The 23,699-nt window shown below is 42.4% G+C and overlaps 1 protein-coding gene across 1 annotated transcript in view; it reads right to left on the bottom strand.

Moving 5' to 3' along the window:
* Positions 1-4,788: 4,788 nt before the first annotated feature.
* Positions 4,789-23,699, bottom strand: part of LOC137415520 (zona pellucida-binding protein 2-like) — a 184,497-nt gene continuing 165,586 nt past the window's right edge. The window contains exons 6-8 of the mRNA XM_078785552.1: positions 20,065-20,153; positions 16,159-16,336; positions 4,789-4,930 (exon numbers count right to left, since the gene is read on the bottom strand). Coding sequence (XP_078641678.1) covers positions 4,833-4,930; positions 16,159-16,336; positions 20,065-20,153 — 365 coding nt within the window. The 3' untranslated portion in view covers positions 4,789-4,832. The remainder of the gene's footprint in view (positions 4,931-16,158; positions 16,337-20,064; positions 20,154-23,699) is intronic.

Genomic DNA, 23,699 nt, shown 5'->3' with positions numbered 1-23,699 from the left:
CCATATTACCTCTGCAATCCTGGGTTTTTAACCTTTTTGACCCCCATATTACCTCCTCAGTCCTGGGTTTTTTAACCTCCTTTTTTTTTACCCCCATATTACTTCCTCAGTCCTGGGTTTTTAACCTCCTTTTTTACCCCCATATTGCCTCAGTCCTGGGTTTTTTAACCTCCTTTTTTACCCCCATATTGCCTCCTCAGTCCTGGGTTTTTTAACCTCCCTTTTTACCCCCATATTACTCCTCAGTCCTGGGTTTTTTAACCTCCTTTTTTACCCCCATATTACCTCCGCAATCCTGGGTTTTTAACCTTTTTGACCCCCATATTACCTCCTCAGTCCTGGGTTTTTTAACCTCCTTTTTTTTTTACCCCCATATTACTTCCTCAGTCCTGGGTTTTTAACCTCCTTTTTTACCCCCAATTTGCCTCAGTCCTGGGTTTTTTAACCTCATTTTTTACTCCCATATTACCTCCTCAGTCCTGGATTTTTTAACCTCCTTTTTTACCCCCATATTGCCTCAGTCCTGGGTTTTTTTACCTCATTTTTCACCCTCTTATTACTCCTCAGTCCTGGGTTTTTTAACCTCATTTTTCACCCCCATATTACTCCTCAGTCCTGGGTTTTTTTAACCTCCTTTTTTACCCCCATATTGCCTCCAGTCCTGGGTTTTTTAAACCTCATTTTTACCCCCATGTTGCCTCCTCAGTCCTGGGCTTTTTAACCTCATTTTTTACCCCCATATTACCTCATCAGTCCTGGGTTTTTAACCTCCTTTTTTACCCCCATATTGCCTCAGTCCTGGGTTTTTTAACCTCCTTTTTTACCCCCATATTTCCTCCTCAGTCCTGGGTTTTTTAACCTCCTTTTTTACCCCCATATTACCTCCTCAGTCCTGGGTTTTTTTAACCTCCTTTTTTACCCCCATATTTCCTCCTCAGTCCTGGGTTTTTAACCCCCATATTACTCCTCAGTCCTGGGTTTTTTAACCTCATTTTTCACCCCCATATTACTCCTCAGTCCTGGGTTTTTTAACCTCAGTTTTTTACCCCCATATTACTCCTCAGTCCTGGGTTTTTTTAACCTCCTTTTTTACCCCCATATTGCCTCCTCAGTCCTGGGTTTTTTAACCCCCATATTACTCTTCAGTCCTGGGTTTTTTAACCTCATTTTCACCCCCATATTACTCCTCAGTCCTGGGTTTTTAACCTCCTTTTTTACCCCCGTATTGCCTCAGTCCTGGGTTTTTTAACCTCCTTTTTTACTCCCATATTACCTCCTCAGTCCTGGGTTTTTTAACCTCCTTTTTTACCCCCATATTGCCTCCTCAGTCCTGGGTTTTTTAACCTCCTTTTTTACCCCCATATTGCCTCAGTCCTGGGTTTTTTAACCTCCTTTTTTACCCCCATATTGCCTCCTCAGTCCTGGGTTTTTTAACCTCCTTTTTTACCCCCATATTGCCTCCTCAGTCCTGGGTTTTTTTTACCTCATTTTTCACCCCCATATTACTCCTCAGTCCTGGGTTTTTTAACCTCATTTTTCACCCCCATATTACTCCTCAGTCCTGGGTTTTTTAACCTCATTTTTCACCCCCATATTGCCTCCTCAGCCCTGGGTTTTTTTAACCTCCTTTTTTACCCCCATATTGCCTCCTCAGCCCTGGGTTTTTTTACCTCATTTTTTACCCCCATATTGCCTCCTCAGTCCTGGGTACATGTTCAGTATCCTGAACATCTGCACCAAAGGTTGACGATATGTCGGGCAATTCCAAATTTAAAATGTTCATGTATATACAGGTAGACATCTTGCTCCACATTTGCTGCAAGGGCATCTTGTCCACATTATGTTATTATTTAACATTATCTACGAACCTTTGTCAACTTTTTTTAAACATTATTTATCTAGGATGGTTGTTGGTGAGGGGTCGTCTTATTTCTTTCCAAAATTGACAATACCACTGTTCAAGGCACCAGCCATCATGAGTGCACTTTGAGGAAGCACTTGTGCTACCTAATGACAGACTACCTTATGACACCACAGAAGTGAACAAGTAACACCACCTTGATGAAAACAATTTAAGAAAGGCATTCAGTGACAAACTTCATAACAGAATTCTGAATAATCAATGATAATCTCCAAATACTACGCTATGTGCCAACAGGGGAACTAAAATATAACATGGAAAAAATAATATCAAATGGGAGTAGAAGGGTTAAAAACGAGACAAGTCAGGCCTGATGGAAAGCTGCTGAGGGCAGAAGGACACAGGGGTCGATAATAAAGTGATCGTTTCAATCACCGCTACTTGCAAAGCTGCAGTGGAAAATGATGATCCTTTGGTGCAGTGGAAACGAAACGCCCTTTATGAGTCGGCAGCATGCAGGAGCCTGACATGAACGTGTTCAAGGCACAGCTGCCATAGAGAGGGATCAGCGCACAGCTACTAAGTTGATTCTGGGCCTAGTTGGACTCAGCTATGAGGAGCGCCTGAAGGAGACAGAGCTTTACACATTAAACATGATAAAGGAGGCGGTTACGAGGGGATATGACAGAGATGTTTAATATAATGAAGGGTATGAACAAAATGAGTGCAGAATAAATTATTCAGCACAGCAGACAGTGATGGGACCAGGGACCATAGCCTGAGTAAAGAAAAGGGGAGTTAAGATGGTAGTAAGGCAGGGGTATTTCACTCAGAGGTGTTAATACATGGAATGGTCTCCCTGGAAAGGTAGTGGCAGTAGAAACAGTAGATAAGTTTAAATTGGAATCAGATAGGTACCTGGAAGTATTGGAGATATAGGGGATATAGGGATGTTGGCATGACTTTTAAGTAGCTTGAGTACGGACGGACGATTTTGTGCATCTATGCGGAGTGTCAACTCTGTGGGTCTCGTCAAGGCGTGGTGTGTTTGATGTTGTGTGTCTCTCCCAAGAATCGCCTTAGCCCACTCTTACCCTCTCTTCCCTCCAAATTCCCCACTTCCACTGGAAAGAAAGAAAAAAACCTGCCAAAAAAATGACATTTTTCTCTGTATATATAAATTGGTCTAGTGTTGATGTGGCGCATCCTCTGTCTAATCTGTGATGCGCATCGCATCCTCTGTCTGTCTAAATGTCTGTCTAATTGGTCTAGACCTCCTCTGTCTAATTACATCTACCACCGAAGGTGGACGGAGCTAATGTTTTCACCCCTGTCTATTGTTGAAGTTGTTGATGGATTCGGATGAAATTTGGTGGAGAGTATGGGTGCGTAAAAAGGACAAAACGATTAAATTTTGGTGAAGAATCGAATCAGGATCTGAGAATTTTAAAGTGATTCTTCACCATTGAGAGATAGGGCCACAAACGAGGCCATAATCATTTGACGAACCATTTACGAGAAAAATCATCATTCTCATAATTTTCTTCGACAAGCTCCGGATCCCGGAATTGCACGAGTTCTGGACAAGTGCTTCGCTTCTAATGGGACACAATGATGGGTACAAAGTTCGGTTCTTCCCACACAGTACCAGGGGTGTGTTCCGTTAGCAAGAAGCTTGCTATCGCTTGCCAAGTGGCTTGTGCTGAAAAGTCCAACAGAATTGAGTCTCCAATGTAAACAATGCCATACTCGAGCAAATGCTGTCATTTTTAGTTTTACTCATTTCCTCTTGTGACAACTTCCCCCAAACGAATTTATCGTGTTAGCAGCGGCTATAGAGGAAGAGGAAGAGGGAAAGGAAGATGAAGAAATGGGGGAGTCAGTAGGTGGAGCCCCCTGTCAGGCTTGTCTATGGACCTACCGCTGTGGATTTTGGGGAGCAGAGGGGTTTGCATGTTTGTACATCATGAAGAATTAGGATGAAAAGTAGAAGTAAAAATTAAAGTATGAAATGTACGTTTCAATAATACAGGGGAATCCGACTACAGTGGCCATTTTTGCTGACATCACCTCTGTTAACCCTTCGTGGTTTTGTTATCATTCAACTCAAATGAGCCTCAATTGATATTTAGATGTTTTGGGATTGTTATTGATCTGGGGTTTATTCTCTTATGTCCAAAAATAAATTCCATTGGAAAAGTTATGCATTTTCATAATTGAGCTTTTGTCTGATGTAACAAGCCATCTCAAGGCAGCAGCAACCTATTTTGAGAAGGCTACGTCACAAAGGCACCTTAAAATGATGACTGTCCGACTAATCTCTCCTATCGGATCATCTATTTTTGTGGTTCGTTGCTTTGTTCATAGAACAGCAGGTTATTGGAGGCCGTGCATACTGCCTTTCCTTGACTCTACTCGATCATTCATCAATATCTCATCAAAATGTCCATTAAGCAATGTGGACTTAAATTTCAGAGTAAAACACAAGAACCGTGTTAGTTGTAGTAACTTGGATACAATTATGACTAACCAACTCCACTTCAACCCTTCCCCCCTTCCCTTACTACCCAACCCAGTCACCACTGGAGCTCCCCACATTCATTCTCCTTTGTCCTCTGTGCAATGGACCGAGCATCGAGTTATGTTGGGATGTGCAAAGCCAATTAAACTGGAGTGAGAAATTGCCCAAAGATAAAGAGCCAAGACTTGCATTTATTGCTTCAAAGACACTTTTATTTTGGTGAAACTTCCTGAAAGCAGATGTAGTTTTGTTGATGCATTTGTTATTGTGCTCCAAGCAAGGTGAAAGAGAAATTATTTTAACCATAAACTGCCCCAATACTTTCACTCTTCTTTAAACAATAAACTGTCCCAATACTCCCTCCCCCCCCCCCCCCTCCTACCCCTTCAACAATAAACTGCCCCATTCTTCCTTCAAGAATAAACTGCTCAATACTCTTCCCTCCCCTACTCAGCAATATGCTGCTCCATACTCTTCCTTCCCCATGTGGCGACATTTATTGCAGTATGGCTCATATGTGGAGCTATACTCTCCTGGGCTGCAAACAACTGTAAGAGAAAGGGAAGAACATCTTAAGGTTTTGGTCTTTGCTGTAGTCCACAATAACAATAATGTACAGTATAACATTTAAAAACGTAAATTGATTGTTATGCCTGCTCATCAACACGTGCACAATAATATGGCAAAATTATCATCTATAACTAGAATGGCACTCGGTGGAGCGCATACCTCTGCCGGGCCAAACCGTTTACATTTTGTATCCCACTGATAGGCCAGATCCAGATCTTCACCAAAATCTAAGCATTTCGTCCTTGTCATCCACCCAACCTCTCCACCAAATTTAGTCCGAATCGGTCTACAACTTTTCGAGATATCCTGTTCACGAACAGACAGACAAACAAACAAACATGAATGTGTCAGGAATTACGTAGCCTGACAAGTATGAAGAAAACCGAGAGAAACAATAATTGATTGATTGTCATTAAAATAAATGAATAATAACAGTAAAAAAATTAATTTCTTAATCAATTGGCTAATAGCATACCTAAACCACAACTGCTTCATCTAAATCTGCAACTTTTTGAAAATTAAGTGTCATTAATTGAAAAATTAAATAATTAATCGATTAATTGATTAATCAATAAATCAAAAATACCCTTTACAGCCAAATCACTTGATCATTGTCATGTCCAAATATAATCTTCCTAGCTCAAAAGGTGCCTGGGATATCGCCCAGACAAGAAAGAAAATAAATAACTACTTAATAAATCGATAATAATGAATGAATGAATGATCGTTTTAAGGCCATTTTCCCCGCGAGAGCGGGGGTTAGTCTTGCGGGCCCCAAGACAATCATGGTTCCCTGTTTGAGGCGATGTTTTTATGGCCGGATACCCTTCCTGATGCCAACCCTTAGTCGCCTCTTACGATGCGCAGGGATACGGTGTACCTATTCTAAACCGGGGTACACACCGGGAAAATAATCAAGTAATTAATTAATTAATTAATTGATTACCGGGAAAAAAAATTTTTAAATACCGTTTTGGCCAAAGCACTTGTTTACTACTTTGCCCAAATGTCAGCTTCCTAGCTCAAAGGATGGCTGAGATATCGCCTGGACAAATGAGAGAACCTTGACATTTGACCTATACAGTCAAAAAGCATTGACAGCCTCACTTTTGTCCTTCGGAATCATCTGGTAAAGTTTGACGAAGATAGCTGAAAGCGTTTGTGAGTTATTGCACTCACAGACAAACAAACAGAGACAGACTGACATATACAAACAACAACAACATGCATTTTAAAGGCCATTTTCCCTGCTAGAGCGGGGGTTAGCCTTGCGGTCCCCATGACAATCTTCTCCATTTTGCCCTATTTTCTGCATCTCTCCTTGTTAACCCCCTTGCCCGCATTTCTTCTTCCACCATCTTTAGCCAAGTCTTTCTCGGTCTTCCCCGTCTTCTACTTCCTTCTACATTCATTTCCATCACTCTTCTCAACCAGTCACTTTCATCCTTCCTCAACACATGACCAAACCATCTCAACCTGTTCCTCTTCACAGCATCAATCACAGGCTCTATTCCCATCATCTTTCGCAATTCATCATTTGTCTTCCTCTCTCTCAATGATACTCCGCACATCCGTCGAACCATTCGCATTTCCACCCTTTCCAACCTTCGTTGCTGCTCTACGTTCATTACCCATGTCTCGCTCCCATAAATCATAACACTTCTCACACATGCAGCATACACCTTTCCCTTCAGCTTCAACGACACTCCCCTCATCATCAGCACGCCACTCAATTCCCGAAACTTCTTCCATGCACATCTCACTCGAGCAACCGTTGCCGAGTCTGATCCACCTTCTCCATTCAGCATGTCTCCGAGGTAGCAAAATGTTTTCAACCCTTCCAGCTTCACGCCGTCTCCAAGATCCAACTCAACATTTCCTCCATCTGCAGCTCCCTCTGTGCACACCTTACATTTGAATGTAGCTGCCACACTGGTGAATGACCCTCTCAGACCACTACATTTTTGATGAACCCACTCAGCGCACATTGTACACTGAATGGAGTTCACTCCGACACCCTTCCTACACACAGCACAGGGCCACTTCCCAGTTCTTTCCACCTCACCACATGCTTTACCACTTGCCATCACCTTCGTCTTTCCGATATCACATTCAGACCTTTTGTCTCCATACATTCCTTCCACGTGTTCATCTTTTCCTTCAGTCCATCCATACTTTCCGCAATCAACACCAGATCATCTGCATACAACAACTCCCACGGTAAACCCTCCTTTACGTTCTGAGCCAGCACCTCCATCACAGCTACAAATAGTAGTGGACTTAGTACCGACCCCTGATGCACTCCCACCTTCACCTCAAACTCACCACTGTTCCCGTCCTCCGTCCTTACAGCTGTGCGCGCTCTTTTGTACATTGCCATCACTACTCTGATCAACCATTCCTCCACTCCTAACTTCCTCAATGCCCATGTCAATACTTTGCGTGGAACCCGATCGAATGCTTTCTCGAGATCAACAAACCCAAGAAACAACTTCTTCCTCTTCTCCATGTACTTCTCCTGCAACTGCCTCACAATGAAAAGCGCGTCTGTCGTTCCTCTTCCTGGCATGAATCCAAACTGCATTTCGTCGATCTTCACTTTCTTCCTTATCCTCCTCTCCAACACCCTTTCCAATACCTTCATTCCATGCTCCAATAACTTTATCGCTCGGTACGAGCCACACTCCAGAGGGTCACCTTTCCCCTTGTATAGAGGGACGAGGGTACTCAGTTCCCAATCCACTGGAATACGGCCTTCTTTCACCACCAGATTACATATCTCTGTCATTCTCTTCACACCCCAACTTCCTGCTGCCTTCAACATATCTCCCACAACTCCCGTCGGCCCTCCCGCTTTTCTACCCTTCATTGCTTTTATCGCTTCCTCAACTTCCTTCTCAGTTATCTTCTCTGCCGGTCCTAAAACTGGGTTACTCTCTATGTTGCCATCCCATTCATTCTCTGTATTCAACAGCATTTCCATATATCTCTTCCATCTTCCTTTAATTCCATCTGGGTCGACAACGATTTGTCCCACTTCATCCTTCAAGCAACTCACCCCCATCACATCACACCTCTCTTTCGCTATCTGCTTTGCAATCCTGAATACTGCTTTCTGACCCTCTTCCGAATCCAAGCGTTCTCCGAACATTTTCCTACATGCCTCCTGCGCCTTTGCTACCTCTTTCCTTGCAGCCTTCCTGGCTGCCTTATAACTTTCATGCTCTGCTGTTTCTGCTCCCGTACCCTTCGCCTTCTGCCACTCCTTGAACTTCTTCCTCTTCTCATCAATCGTCTTTCCAACTTCATCATCCCACCACCATGTTTCCGAGTGCCTTGGTGGTCCTTTTGTCCATCCACATACCTCACCAACGGCTCCCAACAGACTAGCTTTCATTGACATCCAACCACTTTCAAGCTCAACCACATCATCCTCGACCCTACTCAGCCTCTCTATTAATGTCTCCCTTACTGTCACCTCTTTCAACCTCCACACCTTCATTCTCGGTTGGTACTTCACCCGCCGAGCTCTCCTCGCACCCTTCACCCTTACGTCACAGACAACCAAGTGGTGCTGTGAAACAGCCCCCTCCCCCGGGATCACCTTTGTGTCCCGGAGGTGCCCCCTATCTCGCTTACGCACCATCAGGTAGTCAACGGTTGTCGTCGACCCACCTGACGTGTATGTAACAAGCTTATTATCCTCTTTCTGGAACTGAGTATTACAAATCAACAAATCAGCTCCATCAGCAAACTCCAAAATCCTTTCACCTTCTCCATTTCTCACACCATATCCGTAACCCCCATGAACTCCGTCAAAACCATCCATACTCCTTCCCACATGTCCATTTAGGTCTCCTCCTACCACAACAACTTCCTCATCTTTCACGTTTTCCATCAGCTTCTCTATCGCACACCAGAACTTGTCCTTCTCTTCATCGCTTCGACCAACCTGCGGAGCATATCCCGAGATGACGTTCACCAAGAGCTTTCCAATCATCATTTTCACCATCATCAACGTATCACTCACTCTAGTCACACTCACCACACTGTCTACAAACTCTTCAGAAAACAGGACACCAACACCATTCACGCCCCCGAGGCACCCTTGCCACACAAACTTGTATTTCTGTCCCTGCCTACCCTTCACCATTCTCACACCACTTCCCTTCCATCTCGTCTCTTGCACACAACATATGTCCACTCTTCTTCTGACCAATACTTCCACCACTTCTCCTGATCTCCCTGTCATTGTCCCTACATTCCATGTCCCAAACCTCAGAAACCGATCTCCACTTCGGGCTGTACCCTGCCCACATGTAGTTGTAATTGTCATGGTTCTCTTTTTGAGGCAATGTTTTTATGGCCGGATGCCCTTCCTGACGCCAACCCCCTTAGTCGCCTCTTACGACACGCAGGGATACGGCGTACCTATTCTTATCCAGGGTACACACTGACATATGAATGAAAATTTTCAATTTGAATGAAAATTTTCAATTTTCATCATAAACACAGGCAGACAGACAGGAGTGAGAACATAACCTCCATCCACTTTCGGTGATGGAGGTAATAGTCAAAGAATGTGTGTGTGTGTGTGTGTGGGCGTGTCAGTCAGTCAGTCAGTCAGTCAGTCAGTGTGTGTGTGTGTGTGTGTGTGTGTGTGTGTGTGTGTGTGTGTGTGTCAGTCAGTGCATGTCAGTCAGTGCGTGTCAGTCAGTGCGTGTCAGTCAGTGCGTGTCAGTCAGTGCGTGTCAGTCAGTGCGTGTCAGTCAGTGCGTGTCAGTCAGTGCGTGTCAGTCAGTGCGTGTCAGTCAGTGCGTGTCTCTCCTTCATAACTCCAAAACCATGAAACCTAGCAGCTCGAAAATTTGCATGTATACAAAGGGAATGCCAAAGGAGTGCATGAATGAAAACGATGTGTTTGGGTACATTTAAACCCCCCTTTTGAAGATAATTAACGGCCTTATTCAATGAAAACAAAACAGGCTTCATCCTTGGTCAGCCTGCGTTCACCTTGCAGGGGTCTTAATTCACCATTTGTTTTGGCCTAATAAAAATCCCTTGCCTTAGAACCATAATGACCTCTCACAAACTAATTAAAGTATAAAATCGAAATCTGTCCAGATTTGATGATCGGAATTGATGGACTAAATGAGATTCGAAATCTGGAGTGAAATCTGAAAATTTAAAGAAATTACCAATTCTTATAAATAAGCGTATATCATACTTGACATAAGCAAGGCTATGTTCCCTACCGCTCCATATTTACATAAGAAAATGTGAAATTGCCAAAGCATTAAACTTAACTTTTTCTACTGTTCTGTTTTTTTTACTGGTTTTCCCAAAGTGTAATTTCAATGAGTGCAACGAGCATAATTAAGCAGCTGAAGGCTCCTGTGGCATGAGCAGTGGGTGTGGCGACCACGGATCAGTTCTCCATGAGGACATACCAAGAGTTAGGAAGGCAAAATAAACAAAAAAGAGCCATCAGAGATTGTGGACCCTCACCAGCACTTGTTTTGTGTGGTGTATTTTGTGTGGCAAATAAATTGAAGAATGTACTAAATGAAGGGTCCAAATGGTCTAGTTGTAAAGGTCAAATTATTTGAAGGTCGGAAGGTGTAAAGGTTGAAAGGTCTGAAAAGGTCTAAACTTAAAGGGTAAAAATGGTCGCAAGTGTGTCGAGGCTCTTTAAAGGTTGAAGGGGTCTAAAGGGTGTAATTTAAGGTCTAAAGGGTCTTAAAACATCAAAAGGTCTACAGGGTATTAAAAGGTCTGAAGGGTAAAAGGAGTCTAAGTGCCTTCTGGGTTATAAAGGGTCTAGGAGGATCTAAGGGTTCTAAATGGTGTATCGGGGTCTATAGGGACTTAAGGGTCTAAACGCTAAAGGTTCTAAGGGGGCTTAAAGTGGCTAAAGGGGTCAAAAAGGATTTAGGGGGTCTTAAAGGTCTTTGGCATCTGAAAGGGTATTTGGGGTCTTAATGTTCTTCAGGGTCATAGGGGTCTATAGGGTGTTAGGGGTCAATAGAGTCTTAGGGGTCGATGGGGTCTTAGAAGGCTGTAGGGTCTTAGGGGTCTATAGGGTGTATCAGGGTCTCAAAGGGTGTTAGGGGTCTAGAAGGTATTAGGGGTCTTCAGGGGTTAAAGGATGTTCGCATAAGGGGTATTAGAAGTCTAAAGGGTCTTGAATAGTTTTAGGTTTCTAAAGGGTCTTAAAAGGTTGTTAGGGTTCTAAAGAGTATTAGGGCTTGAAAGGGTCTTCGGGTTTTCAAATGATATTTAGGGTCCTCGTGGTCTTCGGGTTGTTAAGGTTCTAAAGGGTCTAATGAATACACATACTTAAGTTCTGTGCAGACAAAGAGACAAACAAACAGATCCAAATGCAATATCCTCTTTGGTGAGGGCGATTAGAGGATTAGAATGAGTAAGACAACAGGACAAGTGAACTGCGAGTTCAAGAGTGAATTGAAAAATGTTTTTGTGGCTACAAAGCTATGAATCGCCACACCACGGGAGGATGGCCGAGAGGTAGAAACACTCGCTCCAAGATATTTCACCTGGGTTCAAATTGTTTCACCTTTTTGTGCGATCTGCTTACATTTAGGATGTTATTTCCTTCGGAGCTTGGAGCGATGTTATCTTTTATATTAAAAGCGAATGAGACGTTGTTTGTTTGTGACACCAATGAGAGGAGGGAGGGGAAGGGGTTGGTTGGGAGTCCGGAGAGGGTGCGTGGGAGGATGAAGGGGAAAGGGGGGGGGGGGGGGGTGGGAGTCCAGAGGGAAGGGGTGGGATGGGAGGAGGGAAGGGATGGGATGAAGGGGAGGAAGGGGTGCGGGGAAGAGGAGGTATGGGGTGGGGGTCCAGAGGGAGGGGGTAGGATGGAGGAGGGAAGGGATGGGATGAAGGGGAGGAATGGGGTGTGGGGAAGGGGAGGTATGGGGTGGGGGTCCAGAGGGAGGGGTAGGATGGGAGCACGGAAGGAGGTGGGGTGGAAGGAGTTGGGAAGAGGGAGGCGCTGGGTAGAATGAGGGATGGGAAGGGGTTGGAGGAGGGACCTGGCGTTGCCCGGCAATGCCAGCCGGGTACCTTTGCGAGTTAATAATTGTTTGGTATCATTCATTAGGATATTTGGTATCAATTTTTGGGTATCAAAGCCATTTCAAATTTGCTTTTTTGCTTCAAGGGCTTGAATATATATATTTTTCCTTTATTAGCTAAAACTTATGGAAGAACTTATATAATATCACATGCAGAATACGGTTATTTTGGTGACAGCATCCCTCAACATGTGGGAAAAAGAAATGTTTCAATGCACCCCATAAAGACAGCATCAAATTGTTTCTCTGCACGCACACTCTCACTATCTCTCTCTGAGAAGACCATCTGGCAAACCCCTTCCCCCACTCCCATCTATTTTCTTAACAATTCTCTTGCGAAAGTTAAGTCATTCAAACTCCTGGGTCTCACTATCAGCCATGATCTTTTTGGGTAAACCACATTTCAAAGTTGGCCTCCAAAGCCAGATTGCGTATCCTCCATCTTGCAAAGTCCTTCCTTGGCACACCTGAACTACTATCCACCTATAAGGCCTAATCCACAACTTGATGGAATACTGCTTTCCCCTCTGGGCTGGTGCTCCTGCCTCACATCTTGATCAGCTCGACACCGTGGAAGCGAATGCCTTTAAGATTATTGGAATCTCCCGCAATGAAGCTGACATCTCCTTCGCAGACAGGTCGGTGGCCTCTGTCTTCTACTGCCTCCTTTCTGATCTTGCACCCTCTGCTCTTTCCGTGGTTTGTCCACACCTCCACCCCTAGGTTACTGCAGCGCACACACTGCCCACCGTCAACCCCCTTCTAGTGAAACTACCTAAATCCAGGACCACTGCTCACCTCCACTCACTCGTTCCACTTTTTTCCCCACGAGTGGAACCAACTTGCACATTCTCTTCATTTTCATTCTTCCCTCCAGGTCTTCATCACCACCATCTCGGATCGTCCACAATCCAAAACAATGATATTTTATACCTTTGTTAACTCCCCTCCCCAATCCCAATGCCTCATCACAAATTTCCAGTTTTTCCGTCGAAGAGTTTCCTTCTATATCCATCTTATCCATCCCATACATCCCCTCCTGCCCTCATTCTTCCCCATACCTATTGTTTGTCCAAGTCTGCCCCTGTCTGCCTTTGCAGACTACTCCAACTCTTAACTTAAAGTTAAACTTAATCTTAACTGCAGAAGTCCAACTCTGCTATTGATGCTTCCCCCCTCTCTCTACTGTTCGTTCCTTGTGTCCTGATCCATTCAGTGCACTAATACTATCTCTTCCACGAGCCTCCACTACGTAGACAAAAATAACAAGCATTCTGAGTATTGCGCTGCAATACATGTCCCCTACCGGCAGTCTGTCGTCCGGAAAACTGTTGGGGAAATTACCAAAGTTCAAAGTGCCATAAGTTTGTCAAAAATGATCGAAACGTCGTGAAGTTCGAACGTGATCTGTAACTTATCATAAGGAAACCATGTACCAAGTTTGAAATCATTAGCATTAAGAGTTTACAAAAAAAGTCCGGAAAACTGTTCTTTGCGTGACGGACTGACAGACGGACAGACAGACACAGACAGACAGACGGAGGGACGGAGTGCAAACCTATAGTCCCCTCCGGTGTACACCGGTAGGGGAGTAATAATGAATGTATGATGACGAAAATATGGTGACAAAGTCAGGGAGAAAGTTTGACTGGGTTGGCAGTCGTGTAAGAGCGAAAGTCAGGTGTCCAAAGGTCAAAATCAATGCGTTAACTTCTACCTTTACCCAAATTGCATGGAAATGAATAATCGATGGACAAATCAACACAGTGTATGGGGTTAGAATTTGGGATTGTATAATCATCAGCTATGTGCTCAAATAGGAACCCAAAACAACCCAAGCTCATTTGACCCAGTCAAAAACCTTTCCTTTGCCATTGATATTCATCACCTTTTTTGATTTTGATGTGACATACTCTTTACGGAGTGTTGTTGCTGCTGAAGCGGTTTCTTGGCAAGGGTTATACCGAGTGGTTTGCCATTGCCTTCCCAGCGTTGTTTGTCCATGCTCCTTTTAAATGCTGAGTGTCAAGCAAGGAAGCAGCACGTACCATTTTTTTTCTAAGTCTTGGGTATGACTAGGACGGGGTTTAAACCGCCAACCTCCCAGACTCAGACCGGATGCTCGAACCATTATATCACAGTCACTACACATCACCACTGTGACTTATTTCCGCTTATAAATGTCAAATATTGTACTTCCTGGTCCTCTCCTCACTTTTAAATGGTTGCCTCTCATTGTATTATTATAGCTCTGTCGAGTGTCGAAAATAATTAAATAGTATTTTATTTATTCCAATCATTACCTCCACCACCAAAGATGGATGGATGTTATGCTTTCACCCCTGTTTGTTTGTCTGTTTGTTACTTGCTAAAATCGATTTGCATATTTGGTCTTTGAATTCAACCACCAATTATTTGAAGGTTATATTTGTTTTCGTGATTTCACAAGTCTGCACGACGTCTTTCTTGTTTGTTTGCTAACTACTCCCGCCAGGGAGTAATGCATTCACTCGTGTCCGTGTGTGTGTGTGTGTGTGTGTGTGTTCGTGTGTTTGTGAACAAGATATCTGGAAAAGTTCTGAACGGATTTGGATGAAAGTTGGTGGGATGATTGCCCTTGGGATAAGGAAGAATTGATTAGTTTTTGGTGAAGCTCTGGATATTATTCCGGATCGAGGAATTTTTTGAAGAATTGTTTACCATTGGATGATAGGGCTCATTTTTTTACCATTATCTTCTATATATTCTATATTTAACATTGTGATATGAAAATAGTTTTCATATTTGTTGTAAATGTAGTTTAAACTCGTGGTTATGCGTTAGAGCGGTGTATTTGGTTAGCAGCGTCGTCTTCAAGGTTCTTTTTTTTTTCTAATAAAGACTGTCATTTTAAAACCACCAAAGTGTGTATTAGGTTTCCCCGTTTAATAAAATGTATCGTTTGATACGTATAATGCTTTAAAACTGTTTTTTTTTTTTAACCTCAAAGAGATATCAACATTTACCTCAGCAAATGTCAATCGCGGTGTCAGTATTTGATGAACTTATAAAGACTTAGGTGAGTTATAAGTGTGACCAGCATGTACACGGGATTCTTCCCAGAAGAATGAGTGGTCGCATTAGCTTGTACGACTTAAAATGAGCGAGTTTTGTTTTGACGTTTGGGCCAGTTTTACATGTTGTATCCCTAAGGAATGAAACGAACGTTTTTCTTGGCTTACAATTTTATTTGAAGTCACATGCCTCAAAATACACTCACCTATATGGAATTGAACGCTGAATCCGAAAATGTAAGTGAAATTGCCTTGTTTTTTTTTTAACATTATCTTCTGTATATTCCAAATATATATCTGTGCAGTGTCTGTCTTGTGTTGTCTTGTCTTGTGTTGTCACTGAACTGCTCCCTCAAACTTTTGTGAAATCGTACTATTCAAACTTGACCCACGGCGGGAGTATGCGCTCTTCTGAGTGGCGTTCTAGTTTATCCTTTGTGAACAAGATATCTCAAAATGTCGTGGACAGATTTGGACGAAATTTGGTTGAGATGTTGGGTACGTGACAAGGACCAACCGATTTGATTTTGGTGAAGATCCGAAAAACGGATTCAGATACGAGAATTTTTAAAGTGATTCTTCACCATGATAGGGCCAAAAACAACATACAGTATAACATGATATTTCAAAATGTTGTGGATGTCTTGTGACAAAACTTGGGAATGCTGTTCTAGTTTCTTTTTGCTACCCTTGGCACTATTAACATTATTTAATTTAAAATCCCTGTTCCATCAGCATCTGCATCTATGAAGAGGATTCAAAAAGTTTTCCTTTATCGAAAGTTTTCAGGCCTATAAAACATGATTTGGCATCAGGAAACACCCATCGCTGGATGAAAAGAAAATGTGTGACTGGCTGAAAATTACATGTTAAAGGACCAACATCTGTGCTGAATTTTGCTGGAACATGAATTTTTTTACACTATCTCGTATACAAGAAAACTTCCTCGCCTACATTTAATGGAGCGGATTATCTCCGTCCAGGCCAATGCTCAGAGAAGAAAGCGGCAATGGTTATAACACATTGTTGGCATGTTAAGAAAAGCAGACACACCGCAGCAGTTGAAGCAGGTACTGTGTTGCACAGAATTCATTCCAAAGCCAGGGCGGCAGAAGAGATCCTCGATTATTTTGAGAGAGCCTCCGATGTAGCGGAAACCAAGCATGAGTTGATGGAGGTCTTCTATGTGCTCTTTCTCTTCTTTGAAGTATTGCCTGAACAAACCCTTGACCTAGAATAACAAAAGCACAAAGTTGCAGAAACCTCTACAGTTTTCGTCTCCGATGGTACAAAGACAATTTTAGAAGTAATGCTTCCTCCCTTAGATGATACACAAAACGATCTAAAGGTTATTTCCATGGTGCAACTTACCCAATGTACTGTTGCTTTTGAAACTGCATTGTTTTATATGTTATTAGGCTTCTCCCAATTGTTGATATCAACATCCTTAACAATCTATATGTAATCTGTTTCAGACTTTGATATTGGAACTATCACTTTGTTAATATTGAAAATGTTAGTATGATAGGTAATAAGTAATCCTGCAGTCTGACGTAAGGACTTATCATAGCTCTCACTTTTTTACATTTTGACATAAATTTTACCTGGATTTTTCTGTGTAGCCATTTCACAACAAATTTTAACAGGTTTCATAAAATAGTCCTGGTATTATTTTTCTACTTTCATGTCAGGCCATTGACTTCCTTATCAATCCCCTGCCATCAAAAATGAGCATGCATTGCAAAAGTTAATTTGATTGTTCATTGATACTTAAGTCATAAAAGGTTAAATTGATGGTTCATTCATCCAGCAGAGTTTCCAACATCATATTTAAAATAATTCTCTCGTTGGTTGTCATCTCCATATGTGGGTTTTAGGAGGTGCGAGGAAGTTCTCCAAGAACTCAAAATCTCCACCTCCTGTTTCGGTAAAGGATCATTATTCATGAATCAGATTGTGAAACTTCCTTCTCATAGCTTCATTCCAAGGGCTCTTTTCAGAATCCTCACTAAACCTCTGACAGCCTCCACTTGTAGTTCGTCTGTAGTGATATTTCCTGGAATTCTGTCATTGTAGACGGATTGATGTCCTCTCTATTTTCTACCACCTGCCACCTGCCCTCAGGTCTTGCTCCATCCCACTCTCTTTCCTCGTCACTTCCACACACACTCCACAAGCCGAATATGTCTCTCCAGCAATCCCCTCCATGTGAAACTCCCAAAATCCAGGTCTACAGTTGTTCACTCCCACTCCTCTATTGCTCTTTTCTCCTACTTGTAGAATTCCTTCCTCAGTATTTTCAATGCCATGATTTCTTCCAGGGCTTCAAGTTGGATGTTTCTCAATCCCGACCGGTGATATTTTCTATTATTAACCCTCAGGATGCTACGTTTAACTCCCTCCTCCCTCCCCTCATGTTCATTCATTCCCTTATGCCCACGTGTTCCCTCTATCTCCCTGTCAGTATGTTGCATACATCCTCATTCCTCAGTCATGTAACTGAGCCTAGACGTTGTATACAATAGACTACAACTCAAGAAAAATAACTGCCAGAATATCACCTTTGAACCTTCATAAAGTTGCATTTGTCATTTTTTTTCATTTCCAGACATTTTGAACATTTGCAATTGAATCTTGCAAGGATCTACCATCTCTCCAGATGTTATCTGGCTGTTGTCCCACCTTTTCCCACCACAATAAATTCGGCACAAGGATATGCGGCCTATCTGGATATTGAAATACAATCAGACCCCGCTATTCTGGGGTGATAAAATGTGACCTGTTTCTCTATTTGCAGAAAAGCGTCCCACGAATTTGCGGGATTTTTTTCTATTCGTGGCCGTGTTCCGCGAAATCGCGATTTTCATTTTCCTATTTGCGGCCGTGTTCCTGTGGTTTTTCAGGGGCGCAAAAAAAAAAATTGCACGAGCCGTTAGCTTGACATACGGTATTTATAAAAACCCATCTTTCAACAGCCATGTATAAAGCAGCTGGACATACATAATCAAAAAAAAAACATCTATGAGCCGCAAGCATGACCTGCTCATACATTCACTGCTGTGTGCTTGCGTTTCCATGGCTTTTGCGGCCACAAATTTTAGCCAGACTGTAATCGAGAGCTTCACGGGATTTTCCACCAGCTACGAAAACATGTCAACCATGCAAATTATAGAATGCAAATGCTTCATTAAATCTATTATTGAAATTAGCAGATAGGTCCAATACGGCATCATCCGTTAACATCCCCCACAAAAAATGGTACTCCTGCAGATACCCACAATGCTCGCATTCCTACATATACAGACCGTGTCCTCGATCACTGTTCTTGTCCCATTGCTTTGACCTGCGTTTTTGACTCTCCCTATGCTCATCGTTGAATCATGGCTCCCAAGTGCAAGACCAATGCCGGAGATGCGTCGACTACCAAGAGGCAGAAAAAAGTGATGAGCCTGAGCCAGAAAGTGGAGCTGCTCAACCGGATTTCGAGAGGAGAGAGTGCGGCCTCTGTGAGCAGGCATTTTGGCGTCAATGAATCCACCGTTCGCTACATGCGGAAAAAGGAGAAAGTGATTCGTGAGAGTATTTCAGCGAGCGCTGTATCGAGTACGAAGGTGGTCATCCATGTCTGGAATGTCCACATGGAAAGGATGAATTAGACTCTCAGAATATGGATCGAAGACAACACGCAGACGAGGGACTTCATGCTGGAAACAATGATGCTGAACCGTTCCTTAAACCCACTCACCGAGGACGAGTTGGAGGCCATTCCAAAGGTTTCCGAGGAGGAGGGGGGCAGGGGGAGGTGGGCAGTGACGAGGAAGAGGTGCCGAGGTCCAACCTCACAGTCCAGTTCCTGGGCGAGGTGCTGCAGGACATGCGGGTGATTGTCGACAGGGTGCAAGACGCTGACCCAGTCGTGGAGAGGTACCTCAAGTTCAAGAGGGGCTTGGATGATGTGCTCCTCCCATACAAAGAGCTGCATCGAAAAGTTGGGCAGTCTGCCAGGCAGCTCTCCATTATCCATTTCTTCAGCCCTGCTCCCAAAACCTCAAGACCATCAACACCCTCTCCTGCCTTCCTCTCAGCGTCCTTACCAGCATTCTCACCAGTGTCCTCACCAGCATTCTCACCAGCATCCTCACCTTCTACTACCTCTCCTGGCTCTGCCTTAGTGCACAATTTTGCTGCACCATCATTTAGGTCACCCTCAAAGTTCTAGGAATTCTTGGGATTTCAATTCATCACAATCATCATCATCAATTGAAAGATGCGCGTTTGTAAAATAAAAATTTGAAACGGTGTTTTTTTTTTTACCTTCATGGTACGGTATGGTTAAGCACTTTTAATAAACTGTAAGGGTGCATTCCTTCAAGAAATTTGAAATGGTGCCTGGTGTTTTTTTTTTTTGTAAGCATTTTTTGTGAAATTGTAATCATGTGCATTTGTGGTCAAAAACATTTTAAACTTTAAAACTTTTCCTCTATGAATCAGGAACCGCCGGGAACCGATAACCTATCCCCCTTTTCCCCATTGAAACAACGCCGTGGCATTTGTTCGACCTTCATGGATTTTCATTGACCTTCATGGATTTTCGTCGACATTCGCGGGTTTTGTCTCGCCATTTATGGGACTTTCATCGACTGTCGCGTATTATCGTCGACATTCTCTGGATTTGCCTGACCATTCGCGGATTTTGCCTCGCCATTTGCAGATTTTCGCGACTCGGGAACCCCCCCCCCCCCTTTTTCCATTGAATTAATGCCCCGCTATTCGCGGTTTCGCTATTCGCAGATTTTCAAGGAACATATCCCCCGCGAATAGCGGGGTCCCACGGTACTCCATCCAAACATGCAGTAGCGTTAAAGGCTGCAAGGTTGGAGAAAGAATCAGGAATGTTGCATAGAGGTCACAAAGGGGATGTGATTGTCATTCATTTTTACGATATAAATAACTCTTTACCTTTTCCATTCGTGAGTTCAAGGCGATTTTGCAGAGAGGAAGAGGATATTTCAAACACTTCTCCAGCCATTGGTTTCCATAGGGATTCACTGCAGCACAAAGAGTATAGTTAATTGCCATGTAAAAGTTAGCCATTGTAAAATAAATAATCAGCACAGACACAAAACATTCACATGATATATTTTACCTCCTAATCGTTATATTTATACTGTTTAACACAGATGATGATGCCTTTTTGATTAATGAATGACAGTTACAGTCGTGGCCAAAAATATTGGCACCCTTTCACTTTTTTCAAATTGTCACAATTTTGTCTGAAAATAAGTTGAAATTGACAAAAGTATTTGGTCTCCACAATTCTTTATTTCACTGTTAATATTACAGAACCTTTGATTTTGATTCAGAACTTAATATATCCTTTTAAATCAGAAAATAAAAAGAAATGGCATTGACAAAATTATTGGCACCCTCGACGTAATATTTGGTAGCACAGTCTTTGGACAAAATAACTGCAGTCAAGCCCTTCCTATAGCCATGAATGAGCTTCGTACACCTCTCTACTGGCGGTATGGCCCACTGTTGTTGTGAAAACTGCTCCAGTCCTCCCAGATTTGAATGGTGCCTTCTCCCAACTGCTGTTTTCAGATCTCCCCACAGGTGTTCAATGGGATTTACATCTGGACTCATTGCTGGCCACTTCAGAACAGTCCACGTTTTGTCTTGAAGCATTCCTGGGTGCTTTTTCAAGTGTGTTTGGGGTAATTGTCCTGCTGCAAGACCCATGACCTTCGATGGAGACCCAGCTTTCTGACACTGGGTTGAACATTGTGCTCCAAAATGCCTTGGTATATCTGATTTCATCATGTCATGCACACATTCAAGGCACCCAGTGCCAGAGGCAGCACAGCAACCCCAAAACATCACTTAACCTCCTCCATGTTTGACTGTCGGGAAGATGTTCTTTTCTTTGAAGGCTTCATTTTGTTTTCTGTAAACATAGAGATGATGTGCTTTACCAAAAAGCTCTAATTTGGTCTCATCTGTCCACAGGACATTTTCCCAGAAGGATTTTGACTTGTACATGTTGTTTTAGCAAACTCCAGTTGGGTTTCTTATGTCTCTTTCTCAGTAGAGGGGTCCTCCTGGGTCTCCTACCATAGAACCCCCTTTCATTGAGTTGGCGACGGATCGTGCGAGTTGAAACTGTCATACCTTGTGTCTGAAGGCTAGCTTGAATCTGTTTGGCAGTTGATCGAGGTGCTTTCTCCACCATTCGATTTTAGGATTTCTGTGTTCGATTGTGTTCGATTCGATTTTAGGCCATTTTAGGATTTCTGTGTGGAATAAGCTAAGATTTAGTAATTTTTCTGCTTTTTTTGGTTTTGGTCCACTGCAAAACAAATAAATACATATGTGGATACCAAAATACCATATGTGGATACCATAAGAGGATTCTCCTCCTATGGTATCCATGGAAATCTCATGCATGGGTTGCGGACTTCTTCTCTGGTCGTAGTCAATGTGTGGCCCTGAATGGGTTTTTTTTTGTTTGTTTGTTTTATGTATACAAGATTGAGGCTCGTGTAAGTGCTAACATTAATCACAAAAAGACAAACTGACACATAAAACATAAGATAAAGGGAGTGGGAGACAAGATGGGGAGAGAGAGGGAAGCAAACAACTACAACATTTGAGATCAGGGACATCGGGAGATCTGTGGGAGGGAGAGGGCTTAGGGGGAGGAGGCACGGATAGCCGGAGGGGGGGGGGTGGGGGAGGGGGGGGAGAGAGGTATAAAACAGATGGACACCGCTAGGACTTCCAGGAAAGAAGTCGGAATTTCAAAAAAGTGGATCTGGGGTGAATTAACGGGGGTAGAAAAGATCAAGATTTTCGATATCGGTAGGTATATATCTATATATATATATCTGTGCAGCGTCTGTCTTGTTTTGTCTTGTCACTGAACTACTCCCTCAAACTTTTGTGAAATCGCACCAAACTTCTGGTATGTACCTATCTCTCCCGTGGGTATGTCCTGAGAGTATTGTTTTTGAATTTTTTTTTTTCAACTTAAGTCTTCAACTTCAATAGTTTATAAAATGTAATATCACGTATATTACAAATACATTTGTGCAAAATAATTGTTTGTATTATGATTGGTGTAAAGTGTAAACCATGATAAAACAGCAACTCAGGTACAGTCATCTATCAAAATATCTGCATATCTAGGCAGTGTCTGTGTTGTCACTGAATTACTTACTCCCTCAAACTTTTGTTTCCTTGATTGTGAAGTATTTTTAACAACGTGGTGGTGGTTTTGAATCACGTGGTGCTGAGGTGTTTTGAATTACGTGGTGGTGAGGTGTTTTGAATTACGTGGTGGTGCGGTATTTTGAATTACGTGGTGGTGAGGTATTTTGAATTACGTGGTGGTGAGGTATTTTGAATTACGTGGTGGTGACGTGTTTTGAATTATGTGGTGGGGAGGTGTTTTCAATTATGTGGTGGTGAGGTGTCTTGAATCACGTGGTGGTGAGGTGTTTTGAATTACGTGGTGGTGAGGTGTTTTGAATTACGTGGTGGTGAGGTGTTTTGAATTACGTGGTGGTGAGGCGTTTTGATTTACATGGTGGTAAGGTGTTTTGAATGACATAGGGGTGAGGTGTTTTGGATTACGTGGTGGTGAGGTGTTTGAAATTTGGTGGGGGTAAGGTGTTTTAAATTACTTGCTGGTGATGTGTTTTGAATTAAGTGGGGTAAGGTGTTTTAAATTACGTGGGGGTTAGGTATTTTGAATTACGTGGTGGTGAGGTGTAATCGTCCCAAACCTCCAGTCTGCACCTACCCCTCTAAGGGGTTCTTACCCCTCTGATGTGCTGAGGGGTTCTTTTTTGAATTTTATATATTTTTTCAACCTAAATCTTCAACCTAAATTGCTTATAAAAATGCAATATCACAAACACTACAAATACATTTGTGCAAAATAATTGTTTGTATTATGATTGCTGTAAATCATGACAACACAGCAACTCAGGTACAGTCATTATCCTCAGATAAAATAAGCCCGTTCCTCAATAACGACGCTTGGTGAGGCGAGCGTGGCGAGCCGAGCCAAGCGTACCTCCAGTCCAGGCCATCCTGCCAACTTGTATGCTGCATACAGGTGAAATATAAAGCGCGAGATATTTATATATATATATTTCAAAAAAAATTGGTGTGGTTTTTGGGGGGCTGGAACGGATTAATAGCATTTCAATTCATTTTAATGGGGAAATTTAATTTGAGAAACGAGCAAATTGAGTTACGAGCTCGGTCACAGAACGAATTAAACTCGTAAGTCAAGGTTTCACTGTATATATACATATATATATATATATATGTATATATATATATATATATATATATATATATATATATATATATATATATATATATATATATATATATATATATATATATATATATATACATACATATATATATATACACAGTCACGTGAAAAAGTAAGTACACCCCATGTAAAGTTTTGACTTTTTCAACATATTTCAACATACAGCTATTTGATCTTCATTTCAACAATATTGATAGATAAAGGTGATATAATACAACAAATATCATGAAACAATTACATTTTG

The sequence above is a fragment of the Myxine glutinosa genome, chromosome 10 (genome assembly GCF_964187855.1).
Source record: "Myxine glutinosa chromosome 10, kmMyxGlut1.1, whole genome shotgun sequence".
NCBI classification, from domain to species: domain Eukaryota; kingdom Metazoa; phylum Chordata; class Myxini; order Myxiniformes; family Myxinidae; genus Myxine; species Myxine glutinosa.
The sequence above is the reverse complement of the archived record's forward strand: the minus strand, read 5'-3'. Positions and strand labels throughout refer to the sequence as shown.